This window comes from Cariama cristata, unplaced genomic scaffold (genome assembly GCF_000690535.1).
Source record: "Cariama cristata isolate BGI_N322 unplaced genomic scaffold, ASM69053v1 scaffold14181, whole genome shotgun sequence".
NCBI classification, from domain to species: Eukaryota; Metazoa; Chordata; class Aves; order Cariamiformes; family Cariamidae; genus Cariama; species Cariama cristata.
This window is the reverse complement of record NW_009597642.1, coordinates 16,782-42,522: the sequence shown is the minus strand read 5'-3', so window position 1 is coordinate 42,522 and position 25,741 is coordinate 16,782. Positions and strand designations below refer to the sequence as shown.

The following is a 25,741-nucleotide window of genomic DNA, read 5'->3' as shown; positions in this document are numbered from 1 at the left end:
TATTAATAGCAAGTAATATTTATTTATTTTTCCTATACTCTTCTGTGTCACGTCTAAGGCACAGTAGCATGGCTGTTATTATCTGACTTGATGTGGTCAAGGTGGTTCTTGTGTATCTAGTTCCTTCAAAGAAGACAGGAGTACTTAGTTTTACCGTAACATTACCAGGTCTTCCTTCTTAGATTAGTCTGACCTATCCTAAAGGAGCCCTTTGTTATCATGCTGAAGTACGTTTAAATTTTCCCATCAAGTCGAAACTATGGTAACAAAAAAAGCTTGATAAAACTTGTGTCTTATAACTTGGGAGTTCCCAGGCATACCAACACAACTTCAGATACAGAGAGTTTGCTCACTATGAAGCATGTTCTTCCCAAGTCTTTCTAGTGTGTAAGTCATGGCCCAAGGAACCTTTCAGTTCAGTAGCACAGCCAGACACGTGTGCCACTTGCCCCAGTCCAACAGATTCTTCATTTGACTTCTTTTTTTCCTAAAGCTACACTATTTCTACTGACTTTATGTGAATTTAGTAGTTCTGATGTTGTCATAAAGTGTGTTTATTTCAGTGTTGCTTTTCCCATTAAGTTTCCCGGATCAGCTGGCAGTGGTAGGGTGGCACAGCCACCTATCTTCTCCAGTTTGTGTGAGAGAAAACTTTCTATGTAGTCTAACATTGTTTTACTAGTACATTATTTCTTTTTAAATCAAAGAAATCTTCCCCAGTAGTACCTAATCGATCTTTTGCCACTATACAGGACCTTAATTCACTTTTCATTTGCAACCTGTCTACAACCCTGGCTACTTTCGAGAATGGACTAACACCCAACAACACTACAGTATAAGCATCCAGTTTTCTAAAAGAGAGTCTGTATTACATGTTAATTGCTGAACTGCATCACAAAGAAGACAGATCTTTGCCATTTGATTAATATATGGCTTGATCTCCTTTGCTTTGTTGATCCTCTAGACTCCAAAGTAGGTATCATGATAATCCTGCACTAACGCTAATTTTAGGGCAAACATTATTAGTGCTCTGAAACTGCTTTCTTTCAGACAAGTTATGCTTGGTTGTTCAGATGCAGTTTTTTAGAGGGCCCGAAGAATAAACATTAGTGTTTCTCAGCAATTAGAAAATTATATTTACTTCCTCATTTTCTACTGTAAACAGTTACTGCCTTGTTCACTTGGAATTTTTTTATAAAAAGCTCACTTTGAGATCAGAAAATGCAAATCATCTTCATGTAAGAACACAGAGATGATTTATGCTGAGAAGATAACTGATTGGAAGTTAAGAACTGTAAAGTTTTGCTAATCATAAACTGTTCACTCACACAAAGGTATTTAGCCAAATGAAAAGTTTTCCTATACAGAGTAGTCGGCACATAAGTGTCAGGCTTCTGCTCCTTTCATACTCCTCCTGCTTAGGCTTTCTTTTAGCTGGGATCACACAAGATTCAAACAAAAGTTCCATAAATTCTCGCTTCTCTTTTAGGTGCTATTGACATGACCTCTTCTTATACCCTGTTAATACTTACATTTCTGTGCTTAGTGGAAAGAAAATAGATTGTAGTATAGTACTAGCAGTGATCATGGAGGATTATATACAAGTTTTACCTCTAGTGTCTTTGGGCTAAGAAGCTGCTCATCTAACTATAATCTCATCTGTTGGAAGGAGTAGAAGCTACCCATGAACATTTCATTTTCAAACCTGTTTAACTCATGAATCAAATATACCAGGTACTTACCTGTGTGTATGCATGTGTTCTGGTGGAAAAATTGTCACAAAAGAAACATTAGTTTAAAAATGCTAAAGTGTGTAATGACATGGAAAGCAGCTGTACAGACCGAACTCTGTGGTGAACCGAGCCAGTGCATTTTGCATCATCAGATTTTCAAGAGTGGTCCAAATAGCCTACTTCACCTGTCACAGTCTGATGTCATTTGTTGTTTGTTTCACTGTACTGTCTCCTCCAAAAATGAGCTGTCATGTAGACAGTGCTCCCTCTGATTTCCTTTATGCAACCACATTTTGCCACATGAGACTGCAGCCCATGGGAACTGACATGACTACGAACTCACTACAAACAATGCTGCCTGACAACATTGTCTTTTTAAATGTTGATTCTGATGTCCAAGCCTAGTGTTCAATCATTTCCTTCAACCACTCCTCAGTATTTTGGGTGGACTGAAGGATCCAGTGGTTACATTAAAGGTGTTGCATGTGCCAACAAGGTTCTCCCAGATGCCCAATGTGCCGCATTTAGTAAGCCTTATGTAAAGTCCTAAGCAACCAGAGATACCTTTCTGCCAAATTCTTTGTAAGCACTATCAGGCACATTCTGTTCATTGTCTGATGTCATGTGTTAAGTCTGTAGTGTTACTGTCATTTTACAAAGGACTGAACTGAGCCCCAAAAGGCAAAACCATTAGTACTAGGAGTCAAAGAGGAATCAGGTCATTGCTCAGCTTGGATCCATCTGGAAACACACCTGCCCTTGCAGAGTTGCTTCTTCTGTTTTTTTAACACTACCGCATGTCTGAAGACAGCAATTGTTGAGAACATTTCATTCCCTGGAGCTCATGCATACAAGCTTGTAGCTGACTCTGTGGAAAAGGTGGGTGCTCCTTTAATATGTTCTGTATTTGATGTCCGATCAAATCTACAGATTTTGATCAGCACCTGATATAAAAAATGGTCTCATACTGCCTCTACTAACTGAAATTTGGAGATTACAGGGTAATCCTTGACTTAACACCAACAGTTTGTTAAATGCCAAGAAATAGAAGATAACTTTTTCCTTTTTACTAAACTTGAATCACTATGACCAATGTAGTACATGTCCTACCCAAATATAAATTCAGATGACAATTAGGTTTCTAGAAAAAGTTGAAGTAGCAAATTTTTGGTTTCTGTGACTCAATGTATCTTAATCTCTACTCTTCCCTTATACACAGACTAGTTTTGTTCCATTTCAGTTTCCCTCACTTCTCCTTTTTTAATGTCTAACCCCCTTTTTTTTTCTGGGACTTGGCAGCTTTAGAAGCAGCATCATTAAGATGACCTTGATCTTAGTATTACCAATGCACTAATGTGAGATACATTGTGAGAGCTACAGCTTAGATTAACCAGAATCAAATAAACTGCAACTTAAAATTCTTTTCCTCAGTAATATTTCAGAGCTGTTCCCTTGAAATCAAGTTTTACTCTAGACTATAGAGTTTTGGACCAAACTGAGGTTTAACTGCACTTCTTAAATTACTAATATTCAGATAGAGGATTGTTTCTGCAAGTAAAAGCAATTGCAGCTTACCTTACCAACATACTGAACAGAACAAAAACTAACAGAAAAAGAGTAAGTGTCACAGTCTTACCCCTTGAGATTACAAAAAGGTACTATCACATTGTGATTTTGGGAAGTTTCAGGTGACAGCAGAACAGTTACTCATTTAAAATGAAAAAATAAATAGATACAAAAGCAGGACTGGAAAAATTACCTTGTTCTATTTTTGCATTCTGATTTTACAAAGAAAGAAATGTGTCTGTTGGAAGTTATTACCAGCAGAACAACTTGTGCCAGAACTACTCCTTTACAGAAACTTGCAGAAACATTGCTCTCACAAATACTCAAGATTTCTATTATGCGTCCAGATCAGTAAGAGACCGCGTGCGTCTTGCGGCTGAGTTTATTTTAACTACACATATGCAGCAGGTTCTTTCTAAACTCCACCTCAAGTGAGTAGATAATCTGCTCGGCAGTCTGTAGACCATATGTTTAAGGACATTATGTAAATTCTCAAGGGTTATTTTGCAGTCCAAAACTCCACAAAATTCAAAATTTATCATTTTTCTGTTCTTCTCCTGTTCTGATTATTGCCTTTTGATGCAACCCACAGCTTCTTCCAAAGGCAACTTCTCTAAAATCAGTTTCCATTGCATTTTCATCTCCGTCTCATCAGTGGCAGAGCCTCATTCAGGTACCCATGCAGCTAAGCCAAATTTCCTTCAAAGAACAGGCTGCAGTTTAAATTCATCACTGGAACTGAAACACAAAACTGACTTGTGCCAAAAACCTGCTGTCAAACATACCTGTAGTACTAACTACACTGGTTTGTTTATATTTATGCCTAATATATGGGGACGTTCAAGACTACTATTGTTTTTTCTGTGTTGTGTTATATGGTTGAAAATGAGACAAACAATGCCAAAATACCTCATATGCAAGGCTCAAGATGATGAAAAAACATCACAGAAATAATTATAGTATAAATATAGACAAAATAAAGTGAAGGATGGCAATAGCTAAATCGCAGTTTCACTTTTTGGGGATTAACTTCAACACTGGCTCCTGAACTGTTACCTGTGCATTAAAGATTTTTGTCTGTAAGATGACTAACACCCTCTCAAGGAAATTTTCAACTAGCTGTAATACCAAGCTCAATAAATATTACTGAAAAATAAATAGTCATTGATTTTATACTACACATTGAATATAAATACGTATTTCTAAAGTACTGAAAAATAATTTACCGGTTTGGCATGCATCAGGAATATGATACTAGATACTATTATCTTTTACCTTCCATAAGTACTTACTTTCAATCTCCTTAATTTTCATTTCCCAGGGTATGCAGGCTGTCTTAAAATTCTCAAAATCTCTTTGAAATTTCATCCATTTCTGAAAAGGGTCACAGATAAAAAAAAACACCATCATTTCAATGTCAAGATGCTCCGTTTCCCCTTGAGCTAATGTAAACCCCTAATCATCCGTAGTATCCTTTGGCAGAGCCCACTGCGATCGAAGCACTAGCTTACGAAGAACCATCTCCTTTTGTTTGCTCTGAACATGTCTCCTACTGGCTTTGTGTGAAGTCTCTATTTCTTCCACAAGAAGAATGATTAAATAATCCCTTCCTTTCATGCCATTCATTTTTTTAGAATTGTTTCTCAGACTTTAATTTGTTCTTTCCTTTGCTATTCAAAATTCAGATCTGGAGCTCAAACTGTGTCATTTAATTACAATTACTCTACCCAGTAGTTTATCTATTGGATAAGTATAACTTCTGTAATTGAGCTTCCTGTGCCCAGCTAAGTTTGAAAGCCTAATTATTTTTTGTGGACATTAATGCTTATGAGATGTGACTACACAACTGCTTGCAGAAAATTCAGTCTAACTAAGGGTAAACCTGGCCACAGCAAGTAGTCCTGCCAATAGTCTTAGCATCATTCTGCATCAGCATTTTAGTTTAAAGAGTATGCTTTTGAAATGAATCTCCCAAACCATCTCAATTTACCACAGTTATATTTGCATTGTAAAGGAGCATCAGAGCATAAAACTAAGTCAAAAGATATACTTGAGGACTGCAGTTGAGGACCCTGCTAATCCACACGCATTGCTATTGGGTATTTAGTCTTTGGGACCACACAGGACTTAAACCAAAGAAAGACCTTCCAGAATGCACACTGCGTGATCATTGGGTCCTCAGCAATCACGGTTCGGTCTTTTGGTCACAATCCTACAGAGCCATATTGCTTCCTAGGATATATGCGCTGCCCTAGAGCCTTGGCTCAGTGGAGATGCCCGCAGTATTTTTGCTGTAGGGCAAAAAGACACTTTTTGATTCTTCACAGAAGGCTTTCTCAAGGGAAAGACTCAGTTTTGGATTCAGTCCACAGAAAAACCCAATCTACACCAAGAGAAATTAACTTTCACAAGAATTAAAATCTTACAAACTTTTGCAAAACAGTTGATTTTTCTTTTGATAAGAAGTCTCAATCAAACTGTGAGCTTGCATTAGAAATCTTTTCATGCAACAGCAGTGGAAATAGAAGTGTTAAAATGCAAAGAAAGACAAGGAATTCTATTTTGAAAGATGGGTACATATGGCAATAATTTGCAAAAGGCTCCCCATTTGCATCACATGAAGTTAGTGAAAGAATAAATTTACCTTGGTCATCATCACTTTGTACGCATAGAATTTTTTTCCTTTTCCTTTTCCAAGAGCACCTTCAAACTTTTCAACAAAAAGCTGGGCTTCCCTGTAAAATGAAGGCAAAAGAGAGACATAGATGACATGACGGTAGATTTAATATTGTCTCTACCATATCAATGGGGTTTTTTAATGTGTTCTAATTCCTCATAGAGTTTTGTATAATCATGTTCCCTTAGTAATGTTTAGAAAGAAAAGCTCTGAGATTTTGTATTTCACAGAAGACTAGTCATATGTAGTGCAAACAGAACAAGCAACTTCAGTCATCTGCTCTAATCCAAACACATTTGGAGTTCTGAGATCTGCCTACATCCAATTAATGTTATCAAATATTTTTAGTCACAGTGACTTTCTTTTGCAGTTCAACTGCTGCCCATTTGTGCCACTCACAAACTGTTATTCCTTCTGGTTGCACCTGACATAAACTGTTGTCCAGCCACCTAAGGGAAATTTATTTTCATTTTTTATTTTGGAGATACGTATACACTAGAGCCTTGGTTCCCCTGTGCCTACCCTTTTAAAGACTAGATTTAATTCAGGTCTTCAGAATTTCTGCATATATCATCACTACTTGTGCCATTCTCAGAATCATTTCTTAGAAGTGTAGCTTCAGTCATATCCCAAAAGACTAAAATTTTGTTTATATGGAAGTTAAATAATACCCTAGTAATACAAATATGAAAGGAAGATTTAAAATTGTTTTTAAAAGGCATATGTGCATGGATTAAAACAATAAACAGACGAGATCAAGAGCATACTAATATTTCCTACATTTCACCTAATTTTCAATTACAAATATGACTTTCATGTGTGTGTCTATTGAGAAAATATGCCCTAAAGGCTAAATGTCCTGATCTAAACCACTGGAAAACAGAGTAAGAATTCTTTGCTGGCAGTGTATGCATAAAACTGTAAGTATTTTGTCATGCTAGATGACTGCAAAGCATTGTACATTCTATTAGGTACTACACTAAGTACTTGGGAAAAGGTAGACTATTGGCAAAATGTTAATTGTGATGCCCGTGTCTCCAGAAGCGCCACAGGTAAGTTCACTGAGTGAAATTAATTGTCATGCTTATATCTTCTGCTCACATATTTTATGTAAGAAAGAAAAAAGATTGTGTTGAACTGCAAAATCTGACAATGGAGTTGGCACAATAGTGTTGTAGATGTCATAAAGAATTAAAATTATGTGTGAAGAAGGCTATTAACCATGTCATAATTTCTCTTAACTCATGGTTAAAAATCTTAACATCTTTAAAAATACTGTGTATTTTTAGTAACTGCAAATGTTTACGGTGATCTTCACAGTATCATTTGAAGACCTATCAAAACCTTTCCTCACTAGACGCCCACTACACTAGTCTCTTGGCACGTAGTAGCAAGACTCTGAACAGCCTTTTGTTTCTACACTTCCAAAGATGGTGCAAAATCGAGCTACTGAATTTAGCTTTCACTCTTTGAGAGTTTTCCCTCTTTGAGACTCCTCTGATCACTCTCACCTTCCAAGTGCTCACACCTAAACCCAGCTGGTGAGGCATCATGACCAGTGTCAGTTCACTTGACCTCCCTAGGAGTTCAGTATGCCTTTTCCCACCATTTTCTCTTTCAAAGACATAGGTTGGCAGAAGCAAAAAGCTACACTCAATAACATGAATCCCAGTCTAACCACACTTTTTATTTCTATTCCCTGTGGTACAAGGCATGCACATATTCAGATAAAGCAGACAAAATACCCAGCCACCACTCCAGCCACACATCCCACCTATTCACCAATTCAGTGTTCTTTTTGGATCGAGTCCATGTGTTTTTAAGACTCTAGGTCCCTTATTCTCAATTCTGCACTTCTGGATCACATTTCTTTTCTGGATTTTGGAGTCTGATCTTTCTTTACTTTAGCTAATTTTGACAATGACTGAATGTTCTTTATTTTCTGAGCTACCTTGAGTCCTTCAGAGATGTTCTGGCTCAGTGTTCACATCTCATTCTCTCATTTTGATTCTCAAAAAATTCTACCCTTAAATTTCAGTCCTCTCAATTAAGTCAGAGAACATAGATTCTTTCAACTTCAGGAAACCAGTGTCCAAGAGTCCCGTTTAAATCCATGTTCACATGTTTTAAAATCTTGTTGCACTGTCAGGAGATATGAGGCAGTCTTAACAGCAGATGGCAGCTTCCTCATAAACTCTACAAGCAGTGCTGGAGCAGTACCATAAAAGCAGCCAGAATCAATAAGCTGGACATGTACCACTCTCCCAAGTCAGCACATCATATTTTGGACTGGAGAGTAAAACTTTCTACCACCTCTTCGATCACTAGGTAATTCAAGCATTCAGCTTAAAATTACTGAAATCTAAACCTACAGAGCTGTAGAAAACCTGTGCTTTCAGTCACTAATTATGTGCAGTCATGCTGCAGAATATGAAAATTTCAAATTGTAGGTTGGCTTTTTTTTACAGTGAAGAAGTAAGTTAGAAATTTAAGTGGATAATACAAAAACAACTAGTAGAATATATAGAATATATGAAGAAGAAGAACAAATAGAAGATATGAACACATTTCGCATCTGTAGCTGAATACAGAAGTTCTCCACAAACATGTTCTGCTATAAAATTAAGCTAAAACAAAACAAGAAGGAACTTCCTACAATGAAAATCATAAAAAGATTTATTTTAAACTTATAATCTAAGCCTTGTTTTCGCTTGTTTGAAATGTCTTTTTACAAGGTTTTGTACAAAAAATAGTATTTCTTATCCCTCTCTGCCTTCTGGACTGTCCATCAAGCAATCTTTCAAGTTAGAATGTTAACAGTATTTAAGCTTTTTCTCCAGGACAAATGAAAATATTACTTTTTGAAGGTGGTGATCCAAATCTCCAGGTTTAATGCTGCTGACTCTCCTGAATGCTTTCCTCAATTTTACTTTGCCAGTGGCTGTGATTTTCTTCCTCCCTGCATCCCTTCTTCCCCAATACTACCCCACTCCAGCGTGTGCTGGTTACAGAACTGCTATAAACTGCCCCTAAATGCTACTGCTTTATAATCTGTTTTTCTCAGATTTTCACTCCATTGACCTGCATTGGACTAAGTTCATCATTGCAGCACGAACAAACCAGATGATGATCTGATAGCCATTAAACTTCTTACTGGGTGGTTATACATGCAGTTAACTGACATACACATGCAAAACCAGAGCACAGAACCAGTTGGATCCATGCATGCACAATATATGTGAAGCTACTTTCATGTTTCATGAAAGAAGTATGAAGCAACTCCTTTCATTTTTTTATATATTGCTTTCCTGTACTTAGAAATTTGTTGTATAAATCTTGAAAAAAATCAACTAAGTCCAAATGGTAGACTTCCAGTATTGTTTTAGTTTTCCATTTACAATGTATTTGCTTTCTAGTCTTGTTAAAATACGCTGTGAGTTTTCGAATTAATAGTAGTCTTGGCATTATTGCATATTTCATACTGACCATGACAGGACAACGTTTCAGACGTGTTAAAAACTGTGGCTATTAGTATTTCCCATTCTTGTGAAATAATAGCCAAAATTGTCACATAGTTAACAATCATTGCATAGTTAATAAAAAAGTAGCACATGTTATATAGCCCAAAGAGTTGTGGTAACAGAGTTAAATCCAGTTGGCGACTGGTTACAAGTGGTGTTTCCCCAGGGCTCAGTTTTGAGGCCAGTTCCATTTAATATCTTTAACTGGATGAGAGGATCGAGTGTACCCTCAGTAAGTTTGTAGACAACACCAAGTTGGGTGGGAGTGTTGATCTACTGGAGGGTAGAAAAGCTCTCCAGAGGGATCTGGACAGGCTGGATCGATGGGCCAAGGCCAGCTGTATGAGATCCAACATGCCAAGTGCTGAGTCCTGCACTTGGGTCACAACAATGCCATGCAATGCTACAGGCTTGGGGAGTGGTGACTGGAAAGCTGGGTGGCAGAAAAGGACCTGGTTGACAGCTGGCCAGATACAAGCCAACAGTGTGCCCAGGTGGCCAAGAAGGCCAACAGCATTCTGGTTTGTATCAGAAATAGTGTGGCCAGCAAGACTAGGGAAGTGATTGTCCCCCTGTACTCGGCACTAGTGAGGTCACCAGTGCCACCTTGAATACTGTGACAGTTTTGGGCCCCTCACTACAAGAAAGACATTGGGGTGCTGCAGCGTGTCCAGAGAAGGGCAATGAAGCTGGTGAAGGGTCCAGAGAACAAGTTTTATGAAGAACAGTTGAAGGAACAGGAATTGTTTAGTCTGAAGACAAGGAGGCTGAGGGGAAACCTTATCGCTCTCTACAACTACCTGAAAGGAGGTTGTAGCGAGGTGGGGGTCAGTCTCCCAAGTAACAAGTGATAGGACAAGAGGAAATGTCCTCAACTTGCACCAGGGGAGGTTTAGATTAGATATTAGGAAAAATTTCTTCACCAAAATGGTTCTCAAGGATTGGAACAGACTGCCAAGGAAAGTGGTTGATTGACCATGCCTGGAGGTATTTAAAAGGCGTGCAGATGTGGTGCTTAGGGACATGGTTTAGCGGTGGATTTGGCAATGTAAGGTTAACATTTGGCCTTGATGATCTTAAGGATCCTCTCCAACCTAAATGATTCTATGATTCTATGATTATTATGCAGTTGAAAGAAATGAATTTTTTTTTTAAAAAAAAAATATTTTGTGAAAGAAGAGTGAAAGTCTTCTTTAACTTAACCAAGTTACCTCTGATGTTCTACAAGCATGTCTTACCTTTTGATGTGTGATTGATTTTATCAATAACATTCTAAATAGCATTTTCATACTACTCACTTAGAAAGACTGAGTCTTACAAGGGAACCTCACCACATGCAAATATACAGAAGAGTTATTAACTGCCCCACAGCAGCCTATCTATTAGCTGCATCCATGAATATATGGATGCCTTAAAGGTCTTATTTAATTGGTAATTAAATGCAAATCTCAGTAACAACTTGATTCTATGAAAAATTCCCACCAGAGTTTTAATGAAATATCTGAAAAGCAAATCCAGCACAGAAGCAGAGCTTGAAAGAGGACCTATGGGTAACGAGGTAGAAACCTGTGTGCAGCTATGTGCAAGGAAGTAATACAGAACCTGTAACTACCAGACGATGCTGGAGTGATCAAGCAGAACATGTTTTCCTTCTTCTCCTCAGCTTTTCTTCCCTCACCAGCTCTGCAGCAGGCTAGTCCCACTGGGTTACTCCTGGTCTCTCTGACTTGTAGCTTAAGGAGACCTTTTCCTGTCTACTTAAGCTTCCTGTCTTTAAAAGTTCAGCAATGACTTGGCATCATTCAGTCAGGGAATAGGCTTGCAATGTCTTTTCCATGTCTGTGACACATGCTCTTTTTTGTTGAATATAATCCAATACGTTACTTAATTCAAGTTTCTACCTTGAAGTCTAAACTGTCTCACTGAAAGACCTCCGTTTGTACATCCCTGCAGACTTTTACCATGCTTTGTCCTTTCCTCCATTTCTTTTGTGCTAAAAATAAAGTGTGAGGAGAGGAAGAATGATCAAGCAATAAAAATTAGTCCTAAACCCATAGAATCATTTTAGAAATAACAACAACCAAAACCTTATATATATATATATATATATGTACACACCTACTTGGAAGTAATGCAACTTCACTAACACGAGGATGTGTCAAAAACAACACAGAGCGACAAAACTGAGCTTTGTAATCACTGGTATCGCGTGTAATAGGTAAATTATCTATATCGCAACATAGGCCAAAGTGTGCCCCGTTAGCTAACTGTGAATTTAAAGAAGCTTCAGAGAAACCTTCTTAATTGAATTACAGACACAAGGAACTAATAAATGTTGCATGGGGCCAGTCATTATTGTCCCAGAGAAGCCTGAGTTAATTATTAATACAAGGTGTGGAGTTACAGCTTCCAAAGTGCTAGGTGTACAGTACTTTGGGCACTTCAGTGCTGCAGAGGGAGGATGAATTACAGCTCTCAAAGGTTGTTGCTAATGAATAGGATTCAAGTGGATTGCTCACATTTTACAGTAACAGTTCAGGAAGGTTTCAGTCTCCATGATCTAAAAACTCATTAAAAAGAAATGTCATATTAATATTCATCACCCAGGACTTCTCCAAGTCTTAAAAAGATTGACAAAAAACTGCCTGCAAAACAACTGTTGTCAGGCACAGCTCACTTGAAAAGCAGTTCAGCAGTAATAATGGGCAAATTATAGCATTATTTAACACCCAGCTGGCCTCCAGGACATTCAGGCTGGCCTCCAGGACAGACAGTATGTTCACAGTAAGGGAGATGAAAGAGTGGTTCATTGGAGTACAAAGAGTGCATCCAAATATGAGAAATTTCCACCATCACACACATGCACCTTATGTATCTTTAGGTTTCGTATATTTATAAAATATTCTTTCTCCAATTCACCTGTCTTCATGGGTAATCTAAGTCCTGTAATAAAATAAATAATGTTAAAAAAAACTGAAAAATCACCACATCATATTCTATCCCTGGCAGATGAAGAGGAGACCAGCCTGCTTTGTTACACTCTGTTTTTCTTAGGAAAAAAAAAAAAAAAAAAAGGTTGTCATGTCTCTCTTTATGGTCTGCATTTAATTGGAAGTCCTTGAAAAAACCTAAGCTTGACATTTGACTACCTTTCTTTTCGTATAGTCATTTCACTTGTTTTGAGAGTTTGCTAACTGGCTTCTGGTAGACCTTTAAAGTGAAACCACTGCCAGTACATTTCTGGATTTTTGTGCTCAGTTCTCTGATTATATGGTACCATAATAGGCTTTGCTGGTGGATATAAACTACACAGCTGTTAATAGTCTTTGCTATTTTACAGCACAAAACTTTGGCTATCTAAAGTGTTATGTGCACTAACAAGGGGAGTGAGATAGTACACCACAGCCAAACATAGTAGCACAGATTTTAAACCTGTCCCTTTCCTTTGTATCTGTGCAAAACTCAACCAGAAGAATGCACAGACAGGGATGCAGTCCTCAAAATCAGACCCTCCAAGGTAAACTGGGATAGCTTTCCCTGGAGGTTTTACAATTTGCAACATCTGAAGCTGTGACCCATGAGTTATATTTTGTATTTTTTTCTCATCCGAAAATAATTTCAATAGTTTATCCCCCTCTCTAAATCTCAGTCTTGTAAGTAATGATTGATGGTTATTATCATCTGATGGCTCTTCAGGAAATTTTGTGCTTGCCTGTGCAGGCAGTGCCAAGAGGAAATGTGCACAAATTATCACCTCCCATAGAAAAGCCACAACAGCACTCACAAACCATGTAAACCAGTGGAAGGAAAACCAACAACAAAACTCTTCTGAAGGAGAATACTTGTCTTTGAAGAAATTCTGGACTCTAACCACACTCATGCTCTCAACAGCATGGACCACTATGTCCCCAACCTGCAGCCTAATATGTCTATTGCTTAGGGTCTGTAAGAGTAGTGATGCTGTTTCCTGTAAAATATCTCTTCGTTCCTCTCTGTGGCTTCTCCCTCACTTTTTTCACATCTCTAGACCTGTAAACATTTGATGATGATGTCTCAATGTGAGGTTAGAGTCTGACAGTGCCAGTACAGTTCAACTTCAAACCACAGAGGGACACTTTGCAGCAAAGCAGTATCCTCAGTCACAGTTCTTCAGAGAATAATCAGGGGTTGTTTGAAATGCATCTTTCTAGACACAGGGATGTAAATTAGAAAATAGAGCTGATCTAATTTACCAGTGCAGCTCTTTTAAGAATGCCATTTCAGCAATGAGTATCTCACTCAGGTTTTGACAGAAGGCATTTTCTACAGAGCAACTTTTTCTGCATCTGTGTTCTAAAGATACTGCTCATTCATGCATTTTCAGAACAAAAGAATGAAGTAAAAGATTAACTATTTCACAAAGTAGTCACTAGAGATAAGTAGAAATTGTGTTTCCCACCCTATACTTTTTAAGCTATGAAAAAATGTTCCCTTGGGAGAAACTGGTTCTGAATCATCAAAGTGAGGAGGTTGTTCAGTCTTGAAAATGCTCAAACAAAATGTTTCAACAATTTAAAACTTCTTACTGCTTTTTTAAAAACACAAAATTTAGTGGAAATTAAATCTTTGCCAAAAAAATTGTTCTGAGAAATTAACACTTCTTAAAAAAAAATTTATAATTAGAATGAAAAGTTTTAATCAATCCTAACACTAACTTTTTTAAATAATATGAAAAAACTACATTTTTGGTCTTATTCTGTCATGAATATGTAACAAATCCTTGACCATTCCTGAGGAGAACTTTTCTTCTATTATTGGAAAAAAATGGGTGCTAATATAGAACAAACACGGAAGTAGAGTTTGGTTCACAGTAAAGAACATTTCTAATAAGGCTGAGAAGAAATCTCCAATGAAGTATCTCTCTATTGTAGAACCTGGAAGACAAAGAATAGGGAAATTTCTTCTTCTACGTCTATGATAGACTCCTGGGTTTTTTTGCCCCACACATCTCACAATACTGTAAAATCTGTACAGGGGAAGAAGCAGGTGACGCGGGGGAATACTCCCTATTAATAACTGTTGACCAAAAGGTTCAACAGCAAGAGATGCTAATATGAGTTATTCAAAAGTCATGTCATTGATTTATAAGTTTAAGGCACTTAAAGCTGCTGCATGTCCATTTTCCACTTATACAAGAATAATGCAAAACTATCAGACTAATGATTCTGGTATAAATCTTCAATAACTTGCTAAAATGCAAACCAAATACACAGATATCCTAAAATGTGCTGATATAGGCACTTCTGTGCTGTTATAACTACAATCACAATAGAGGGTCCAGTGATAAGATATTACTTCTTATTTTAAGCAGCATAATAACACTAGGTCTTCCACTGCAACTCAGTTGAACTTCAGCTCCAAAGAGCCAGTTACAAAAACAGGACTCTAGAAATCTTAGTCTGTGACTGTATTTTGGCATGTAAATAATTGGATTTGATTTTGTCAAAGTTACCAAATGCTTCCAAATTCCATCATTTTAATCTAAGATATTAAACAATGATTTAATGCCTAATTCTCAACACACACATTTAAAAATGTGACCAAATATTAGGTTTTAGCTTTTTTTTTTTTTTAATTCCAGCTGCTTGCTGGATTTATGTGTTTTGTTGGCTGAGACATGCATGACTTTGTACAGAATTGTGAAAATCTGAATGGGATTACCTGGAATAAAAGGTGACTATTTTTGAAATCTTATTTGACAGAGAAACATAGTAATAAACATAATTCTTCAGTTAATAAAAGTAGATTCAAAATAAATAAGCTAGTCTGAAGAACTGTCATTTGCTCTTGGAATACACATTTTTCTAAGGCAAATAAACTAATAATATGCTTCCAAGTCTACTTCAGAGAGGGCTGTAGCAAAGCATAGAAAAATAAACATTGTCACAAACTGCTGTAAGAGAACATTAATGCATATTTTTTACTAAAATAAACCTTCTGGTTTTGGCAAATAAAATTGAATGTACGACTAACTTCCCAGTCTAGATTTCATAAACATAAGAATTTAGAAGTTGATAAACTAATGGACTTTTAGGTAGAATTGCTGCCCATGCTGAATGTACAAGGACCACTTCACCCTGAATATTGATAAAGAAATTGTTAATGTAAAAAGGCAGATAACAAGGGTGGGATTTAAAGGTTACTATTGGCTTAATTGAGAAAGCCCACCTCAGAGAATAAAAAAAAGTGTAGTAATTTAGCATTCTCTGAGGATGACTAGAAGCACTCAACCAATTACAAACATTTTATAATAACACAGATTTTTGAGCCTGGAAAGGATTGATATTCCCATTCCCTCCCACCTGGAAAGGATGATATACTCTGCAGATGTTCATTGAGGGTCTCCTAATTCAAACCTGCAACTAGTGGTTGAGCTAAAACTTACATAAAAAATTACGCAGCTGATTTAGAGGCTTCTATCTGTAGTTAATCACCATTTACCCTCACTGCAAATATGTTTGCCAGTCATCCTCAAACACATCTCTTTTACAATGTCATATAAGCAGACTGAGAGAACCAGCAGATGTTGACCACAGAATCATAGAACGCTTTGGGTTGGAAGGGACCTTTAAAGGTCACATAGTCAACTGCCGTGCACTGAGCAGGGACACCATCCACTATATCAGGTTGCTCAGAGCCCTGTCCCACCCAACATTGAATGTTTCCAGGGATGGGGCATCTGCCACCTCTCTGGGCAATCTGTTCCAGTGTGTCACCACCCTCGTAAAAAATGTCTTCCTTATATCTAGTCTGAATCCACCTTCTTTTAGTTTAAAACCATTACCCCTTGTACTATCATTACAGGCCCTACTAAGAAGTCTGACAGCCCCAGGTTTCCTATAAGCCCCCAGGTGTCTCTGGAGCCTTCTCTTCTCCAGGCTGAACAACCCCAACTCTCTCAGCCTTTCCTCATAGGAGAGGGTGTTCCAGTCCTCTGTTCATTTTTGTGGCTCTCCTCTGGACTCACTCCAACAGATCCATAGAATCATAGAATCATAGAATCATTTGGGCTGGAAGGGACCTTTACAGGTCATCTAGTCCAACCCCCTTGTGGTGAGCAGGGACATCTCCAACTAGGTAAGGCTGCTCAGAGCCCCATCCAGCCTGACCTTGCATGCCTCCAGGGACAGGGTTTCCACCGCCTCTCTGGGCAACCTGTTCCAGTGCTTCACCACCCTCATGGTAAAGAATTTTTTCCTTATGTCAAGTCTAAATCTACCCTCTTTTAGTTTAAAACCATTACCCCTTGTCCTGTCACAGCAGACCCTGCTAAAAAGTCTGTCCCCATTTCTCATATAGGGCCCCTTCAGGTATTGGAAGGCCGCAGTGAGGTCACCTTGAAGACAATTCTGCAGGCTGAACAACCCCAACTCTCTCAGCCTGTCTTCATAGGAGAGGTCCTCCAGCCCTCGGATCATTTTCGTTGCCCTCCTCTGGACCTTCCCCAACAGGTCCATGTCTTTCCTGTGCTGAGGGCTCCAGAGCTGGATGCAATACTCCAGGTGGGGTCTCACCAGAGCAGAGCAGAGGGCAGAATTACCTCCTTCGACCTGCTGGTCACACTTCCCTTGATGCAGCCCAGGATGCAGTCAGCCTTCTAGGTTGCATGTGCACATTGCTGACTCATGTCCAGCCTTTCATCCACCAGCATCCCTAAGTCCTTCTCCACAGGGCTGCTCTCAATCACATCATCCCCCAGCTTGTACTGATGAAGTACTGAGAACTCCAGAGCTGAAGGCAGTACTCCAGGTGGGGTCTCACCAGAGCGGAGTAGAGGGGCAGAATCATAGGATCAGACAATCACAGAAACATACAATGGTTGGGGTTGGAAGGGATCTCTGGAGGTCATCTAGTCCAACCTCCCTGCCAAAGCAGGTTCACCTACAGCAAGTTGCACAGGGTCATGTCCAGGTGGGTTTTGAATATCTCCAGAGAAGGAGACTCCACTACCTCTCTAGGCAGTGTGTTCCAGTGTACTGGAATGTCAGTGCTCTGAATCACCTCACTCAACCTGCTGTCATGCTCCTTTTTTTGCAGCCCAGGATGCAGTTGGCTTTCCGGGCTGCGAGAGCACATCGCCAGCTCATGTCCAGTTTTTCACCCACTGGTTCCCACAAGTCCTTGTCTGCAGGGCTATTCTCAATCCCTTCATCTCCTAGCCTGTATTGATACTGGGGATTGACCTGACCCATGTTCAGGACATTTCACTTGACCTGTTGAATCTCATGAAGTTCATATGAAGTTCATATGGGCCCACTTCTCGAGTTTGTTCAGGTCCCTCAAGAGACCTGTATTGACACATCACCCTTCAAGGTGGTTGAAGTCCCCCAGCAGGATGAGAGCCTGCAAATGTGGTGCCTTCTGCAGCTAGAGTAAGAAGGCTTTGTCAATAGGCTGCCCTTGAACATGGATCTAGGATCCCCTTAGCCTGTAGTGAACGTCAACTACAAGGTTCCTTTTGTTGGCTCCATCTCTAATCCTCACCTGTAAGCTTTCAACTGGCTCATGGCTATTCTTCAGGGACAGCTCTTCACTATCTATCCATTTCTTGACATAGAGGGTAACTTCTGCACTCCTCTTTTCTTGCCTGTCCCTTCTGAACAGCTTGTACCCATCAATAGCAGTGCTCCAGTCATGAGATTCATCCCATCAAGTTTCAATAATGGCAAGTAGGTCATAGCTTTCTGGCAGCACAGTGGCTTCCAGCTCCTCCTATTTGTTGCTCATGCTGTGTCCATTGGTGTAGAGGCACTTCACCTGGGCTGCTGGCCATGTCATTTTTTCAGAAGAACACACCTTCCTTTAAGGTATTTCCCCAGTGCTTCCCTGTTGGCTGTTATTACCTCAGAAGCCCCTGGCTCCTCTCTGTAAAATTTCAAGTGTGCTTCAATGTACTCGGCACGTCACAGAGCAACAGGCTGAGCGGCCTCACCAGCACCACGTCCCTCAAACCTTGGTGCATCATCCCATGGCTTTTCATGGGCAAGTCTGATGTTATCCTCTTCTGCCTTCAGGTCTAGTTTAAAGCTCCATCAATCAGCCTCGCTAGCTCATAAGCAAAGACCCTCTCCCCTGGTTGAGAAAGAAGCATCCCATCCAACACCAGCAGGCCTGGTGCCACGTAGACCACTTAGTTACTGAAAAATCAAAAACTGTGTCCACAACACCAGCCACAGAACCACGTATCAATAGGCTGGATCCGTCTGTTTCTTCCAGTATCACCGCCTACAATTGGAAGGATAGAGGGAAAAATTACCCCTGCTCTGACTTCCCTTATAAACTGTCTCAAGGCCCAGAAATGTCATTTGATTGCCCTTGGACTATGTGTTGCAGCTTCATCGCCACTCACATGGAAGAGCAACAATGCGTAATAGTCCAAGGGTCACATCAGGCTAGGAAGTTTCCTAGGCAGAAGGAACTGCTAGGAATGCTGTGATAGAAGAATGGGTATAAAAATAGAAGCTCTAATCGTAGTAAGAATACAACAAATTTTAACTTTATGTACATGGGTATCCTTCAATCATAAACTGTGCAAAATAAAGTAATTGCTATCTGATTATCTAATCCGCTCATCTATTTTTTCTGAAATTTCATTCACCTTCACAATGCTTACACTTTACATCTCCCAGGTGCTATGTTCTCTTTTACCCTCTTGCATGTCACCTTCTTTCACAACAAACATTCCATTTTCTCTTTGCAACTCTATCCTTCCCAAATCGACCTCGCCTTCTAGAAGGAAAAGTTTGTAAACCTTCCACACCATATTTCATATGCTATCTCCTACCATTAAGTCTGTGTTGTCTATCCATATCAAAAACTGTCTGCAGGAGAGACTCTTTTTTTCTGTTAGATGTGCCTAAAAAAACATGACCATGCATTTTTTTTGTATTTGGCCAGTACTGCAGTGAATGAGTTATTCAAAACAGAGGAGTGTAACAGTTTGGGCAAAAGAATAAAGCTCTCTGTGCTTATGCAATTTCCTGTGCTTGGTGGAAATTTGACTGTAAATGAAAACATAATTTTTAGCCTTAATGAAAATGTAGTATAGGTTTGTTAGGGCAAAATATGGTTTTATATGTGGCATACCTGAAAAGGTATGAAAATGTGAGCTCAGTTTCCAATCAGTTTGCTTTTTCATAAGCTAAAAAAAAATCTGTTGTTCTTTCCAAAATTTTAGAATACACAGATAAATCCTCCCTTCCTACCCCCGTAATCTTGAAGTATTCCTGAAATTGCATCATTTTTCTTGAATAAGATACTAAACTTATCAAAGGAAGAATTTATACACATTAACACAACTGAAGAAAATGAAAGATTTTGTGGGGGGATATAATGGAAATTTGAAAAAGTCTGAGTTTTTCATATTTGATTTCAGGTCTACAGAGACAAGAAAGCACTGATCTGCAATCCCATTTACCTCCACTTTCTGTGAAAGCACAGCCTGGTAAAGAGAGATTACAGACGGTTTGAACTTAATTGTGTCAGTAGGTCTAGAAATAAAGTGAAAGGTCAGAAAAACAGTGCGAAGTGAAAAGCAGGATGGCAGATAATCATTATGGAAATCAAACATACTTCAGGACAGACAACTTCTTTTTCATTTTCCATGGTTTGTTCCGTAGTGTAGCAATTAGTTTCTTTTTTTCTTCTACCTCTTCTTTCAGCTTGGCCAATTCCTCCTCCGTGATCGGCTCCTCCTCCGAGTCAGAATCAGAGCTTCAAACACAAGTAGGAACAAAATCCATCACCAAAATTCAGAAAGGACAGAAGTTTTCACTGAAGCACATACTTGGTGTTAATTCTTGTTAACTTTGAGACCTAGATAAATGCCATTCTTGCACAGAAGGGAGGACACAGTTCACTTGAACTTGATATTAATTTTAGTATGGACACAAAGGGCAGAGCCGCAACTGAACCAGCACTACACCCAGAGCATCCCACGGAGTTTGGGCAGTGCTCTTGCTGAAGTGTCTGACAATCACTGGTTTTTCCTGCAGGATTAACCAGCCTCCTAAGAGTCTAACCCAAACTCACAATGGGACACTATAATTGCAGCCACAAAAATGTTTTATCAGCAAGAATATTTATGAAAAGTTTCAAAACAAACGAATACAATAAAAGCAAAATTCTTTTTGCAACAGAGCAAAATATAAATTTCTGATTGGTCATCTACCTTTAGTTTTTATGAAGCACACATCATTATAGCAAAAGTTATAGGGGATCAGTTTAAAAATTTCAGTCATGCAGGAGTAAGTTAGCAAAGGAAAGAAAGATGCTCTCATAGTTATCAGTTGCCTTGCTTTTAAAGACTCAAATGCTATTTTTTGAAAAACTGTTACATTAGAAAATTGAACCTATCAGCCACAAAATTTCAGAATTCATGTGATAAAAAAACGTGTCACACAGAAAATGTAAATCTACAGAAAAAAAGAATGCTACTGAACACCGGATATATTGATTGTTATCATAGTATTGCAACAAGCAAGTGAAGAACTACATGAAAATTTGAGTCAAATGGATGAAGGTCAACAAAAAGATCTGTGTACACAATTTTGAGGCATTATAATGCAAAAAGAGTCATGTCTTTAAGAAGAACAGAAAGATTAATGGAATCTGGTTTTGAGAGAGCTTTTTACAAAGCAGACTGCAACATACCAAATATTGAGGATTTCCTTTGATAGAAGATTGCTGGGTTATACAAAATTTAAATATGCAGTTTTACTAGACTGCAGTGGGAGTGGTGGGAAATATGAGTTGTAGATGATAATGCAGTGAGCTTACTGAAGAAAAGAAGTTGAACAGAATACAAGACATAAAGTAGGGATGATATTGGCTCTTGTGCCCATTGTCTAGTACTGCTTTATTTGCCTTTGCAAACATAGCTCATCTTTCATTTTTTACTTTCCTTTGCAACCAGAAAAATAATAAAAATTCCAAATTTCTAACAATCTTTAAGAAATCAGTATTTTCAAGAGTGTTTACACTACACAGTCAAGCTTTAAGTAGTTACAGTAGATTTTTCCTTTAGCTCAAGTGATCAAACAGTATGAGATTCAAGTCAGGCAGCCAGAATTCTGTCTTCTCCAACCTAAAGTTTCAGCCTTTCATCAAAGGTTATGATTCATGCATTTGAAGGCCAGAAGTGTTCACTGTGACCTTCAGAGTAACACAGAGCACAAAGCATCATTAAATAATTTCACATCAAACCACCATCTTCCTTGGCTCCCATTCAATGCACATCATGCATCTTCTCCTAAGTTAGTAGAGCTTTTGAAATCAATGGTGCTTCCTTGAATCATACACATAATGAACTTGCTCATACTACTCATCCATGTTTTGATTTTATGCCTATATTATACACCTGTGTTTTGGTTGTAGTTTCATCTCCTCTTTATGGATGTAATTGACTTTTCTCGTTATTTTTGTAAAAGCCTTTTTATAGAGGTAAAATTTAAGATGAAAGTGTTTTCTTGGAGCTTGGATGTTTTCAGGAAAAAGACTAATAGGACTTTAAGAGTGATGAGTGAATAAATTTGACTACATTTCTTCCTATTTTTTTGTGAAATTTCTATTGTTTCTCAATAATCCCCATAACATCCACCAGCAGTTAGTGCTCTTCAGCAATCTGCTAGCAAAAAGATGCAGTGCCTGTCCTGCCTTAATCTTCCATGTACCTCTGGACTTTTGCATAAGCTTTATAGTCTTAAGTAATCCTACCAAAAATCAGTTGATTTGCTTATATATAGAGCTACACAGTAAAAGCAGAAACTGGACAACAAGGTAGAATATAAGATTGTTCTCTGAGGATTTGGAGCTCAAGTGACTGCATACAGTTTCTATCTAAGAGCAATCAGTCACAATTAGATCAGCCAGTAAAGAACAAAACAGCTTTTCAACCTAGGAATACTACGGAACTTCACAGTGAGACTATAAGGAGCAATTTATTATTAATATTTTGGGGACAATGATTATGAACAGTGTATAACAGGCCCTCCTCACACCCACATTAACAGGTAACAATCAGCCACATCAATAAACCAATAGCACCTAAGGGCAGAAGATTTAACACTCACCCAGAAATAACTGCTCTCACTGTGGAACTACCCTGTGAACCTCACTACCACAAATTAGCAGAGATCAAAATAATCAGGTAAAAAAAAAAAAAAAATCAACACAGAGTTCATCTAGGATTCCTTTATGTCCTTTATGTAGAATAATTAGGGCATAAAGAGGTTTTCCTGATTTAGGTGAAAAGTACGGAGGATGAAAAGGGTGAGAGTAGCAGATTCTACTGACTTATACTGCAACCTAGACAAAAGGGAATTGTTTGTGGAGTTTAGCAAAATCCACAATGACAGCAGCAAATGCAATACTATCTCCCTGTGGAATAATATCACATTTAATTCTACTTTTCTTTTTGTTTTGAGGGGGGTTTTTTAAGGTTTTTTTTCTTTCTCAAATTGTTATTTTACTCTTACCATGCTTTTTTATGCTGAAATGTCTCAGCAATTAAAAAACTACATCAGCAAGATGAATATTTAAACAGTATATAGCATTTGTTGTGATAGGTCCTCAGGGACTTTCTAGACAGGCTGTATTTCCATGCTGCCACCCTTCACTTCTGTCCTGATGGTTTGCGAATCCTTTACCTGAATCACAGCTGAGCTGATCACCAGCCTACATTCCTTTGTTCTTACACGATTTTTGTTCTTCTTTTAAAAATCTTTTAAAAGATGCCTATATGTATTACTCTGCAATCTTGTCAGATGGTCCCCTAAAAGTCTAAAAATATCATGTTCTTGAGGTATCTTCCAGAGTATCCTCAGTTTTTCCTTAAATGTTATGCTTACTACTTCAATAATAAAGTCTTAATTGAGGTAGAAATTTCTAATTATTTAACCCAAACATATGCATTTTAATGTTACAAACTTTGGAAGACAATTAAAAACTTTATGCCCTCATTCAATTTTATATTTTCAGTGGTCTTTTTTTCAATTAATGGTCAGTAAATGTTTACAATGGAAGACAATAACAAGCAAAGGAACATGAATTGACACATTCAGGACTGTTGCTACAGAAGTACAGCAAATTGCACAGAGGGGTATAATTTGCACCACAGTGTAGTGCCAGCACAAAGAAAGATTTTAGGCATTCTTTTAGGAAAGGGAAGTGAAGAAGAAGTATATTGAAATGGGATAATGGATAAATTAATGCAACAGCGTGTCTCACTGTATTTTTTTCTTTCCTTTGACTCCTACTGTGCTCTCCAGTGATACCTTTGGGAACACAAACAGCTGTAGCAAGTGCTGAATCGGGAAAGGGGAATCTCTCTCCCTCTTCACTGAGATAAGCATGCCTAGCTCCATTTGCTCCATTATACATCGTTCCCAGGGGTTGTTTTCTTTCAATAGTGCAAGTCATAGGGAGCAAGAGAGTGCCAGGATGGCAGAAAAATACAGAATAATTTTCTGAAGTGATCCATGTCAGTGGGGTCTTCCAAAGACCCCAGGTTCACAGAATCACATAATTGATTTTGTTGGAAGAGACCTCTGGGATGATTGAGTCTAGCCTTTGCCCTAACACCACCATGTCAACCAGACCATGGCACTAATTGCCACGTCCAGTCTTTTCTTAAACGCCTCCAGGATGGTGACTCCACGACCTACCTGGACAGCCCATTTCAATGCCTAACAACTCTCTCTGTGAAGAAGTGCCTCCTAAAGTCTAACCTGCACCTCCCCTGGTGCAGTTTCAGACTATGCCTTTTTGTCCTGTCACTAGTTGCCTGGAAGAAGAGGTCGAACCCCCCCTCACTACAACCTCCTTTCGGGTAGTTGTAGAGAGCAAGAAGGTCTCCCCTCAGCCTCCTCTTCTCCAGCCTAAACAACCACAGCTCCCTCAGCCGCTCCCCATAAGACTTACCCTCCAGGCCCTTCACCACCTTCGTTGCCCTTCTCTGGACTCGCTCCAGCAACTCAACGTATTTCTTGTAGTGAGGGGCCCAAAACTGAACACAGTACTCAAGGTGCGGCCTCACCAGTGCCCAGTACAGTGGAACGATCAATTCCCTTGTCCTGCTGGCCACACTATTTCTGACACAAGACAGGATGCCATTGGTCTTCTTGGCTACCTGACCACACTGCTGGCTCATGTTCAGCCAGCTGTCAACCAGCATCCCCAGGTCCTTTTCTGCTTGACCACTTTCTAATCACTCTTCCCCCAGCCTGTAACGCTGCATGGGGTTTTTGTGGCCAAAGTGTAGGACTTGGCACTTGGCCTTCTTGAACCTCATGTCATTGCTCTCAGCCCATCGATCTAGCCTGTCCAGGTCCCTATGTAGAGCATTCCAACCCTCCAGCAGAGCGACAGTCCCACCCATCTTGGTGTCATCTGCATATTTACTGAGGGTGCCCTCAATCACTATGTACAGATCATCTATAAAGATGTTAAACAGCACCAGCCCCAAAACTGAGCCCTGGGGAACACCGCTAGTAAACTGGATTTAGCTCCATTGACCACAACTCTCTGGGTTCGGACGTCCAGTCAGAATGCATTAAATGCTTTGGAAAAGTGAACGGTAATATTTCAGAGGGAGTGAGTCAGAGACAGACTGGCACATACCATCTCAGTCCTTGGTTCTGGGTTCTTGAAATGTTGGCACTGATCTTTTGTAAAAAGCTGGCTCAAATCTGGATGGGAAACAAGAACTCATTCTTGTGAAAATTGTCAAGATTGTAGGTCTGCACTGGAAATAAAATTAGAACTTGGGTTTTTCAAGGGGTATTAGCTTGGGGGAGTTTGGGGGATTTTAGTTTTGGGGAAAGAAAAAAGCAGAAGAGATTTCATCTGTTGCCACCTCTCTCTATCATTTGCTCCCATCCTCTGTCACTTACACTGCCTTTCTCTAGAGAACAGCTCATAAAGTTAGGATATTTAACTACAATGAGGGTGACCCTGGCTTGAGCTCCTGGTCTGCCTGACCAGATTTGACCTAATTCTCAGGGTACTGGCAGTCCCAGAGGGCTGGGCAGGCCCTTTCCCAAGGTCCCACCCTGGACTTGTGACAAACCCCTGACTTTGTTCCACTGAAGCAGATATGGCTTTGTGGAAAGTTTCCATTTCACTTAGCCGGCATTTCCTCACTGCCAGGGGAAAAAAAAATTAATCTGTGCAGCTCTAATGGGGCTGTAATGAGTAAGGGAGTCATA

The 25,741-nt window shown here is 39.0% G+C and overlaps 1 protein-coding gene across 1 annotated transcript in view; it reads right to left on the bottom strand.

The window, feature by feature from the left end:
- Positions 1-25,741, bottom strand: part of LOC104168402 (transmembrane channel-like protein 2) — a 47,937-nt gene that overhangs the window by 13,004 nt on the left and 9,192 nt on the right. Inside the window, exons 4-6 of the mRNA XM_009708983.1 lie at positions 20,109-20,249; positions 5,944-6,034; positions 4,592-4,673 (exon numbers count right to left, since the gene is read on the bottom strand). Of these exons, the coding sequence (XP_009707285.1) occupies positions 4,592-4,673; positions 5,944-6,034; positions 20,109-20,249 (314 nt within the window). The remainder of the gene's footprint in view (positions 1-4,591; positions 4,674-5,943; positions 6,035-20,108; positions 20,250-25,741) is intronic.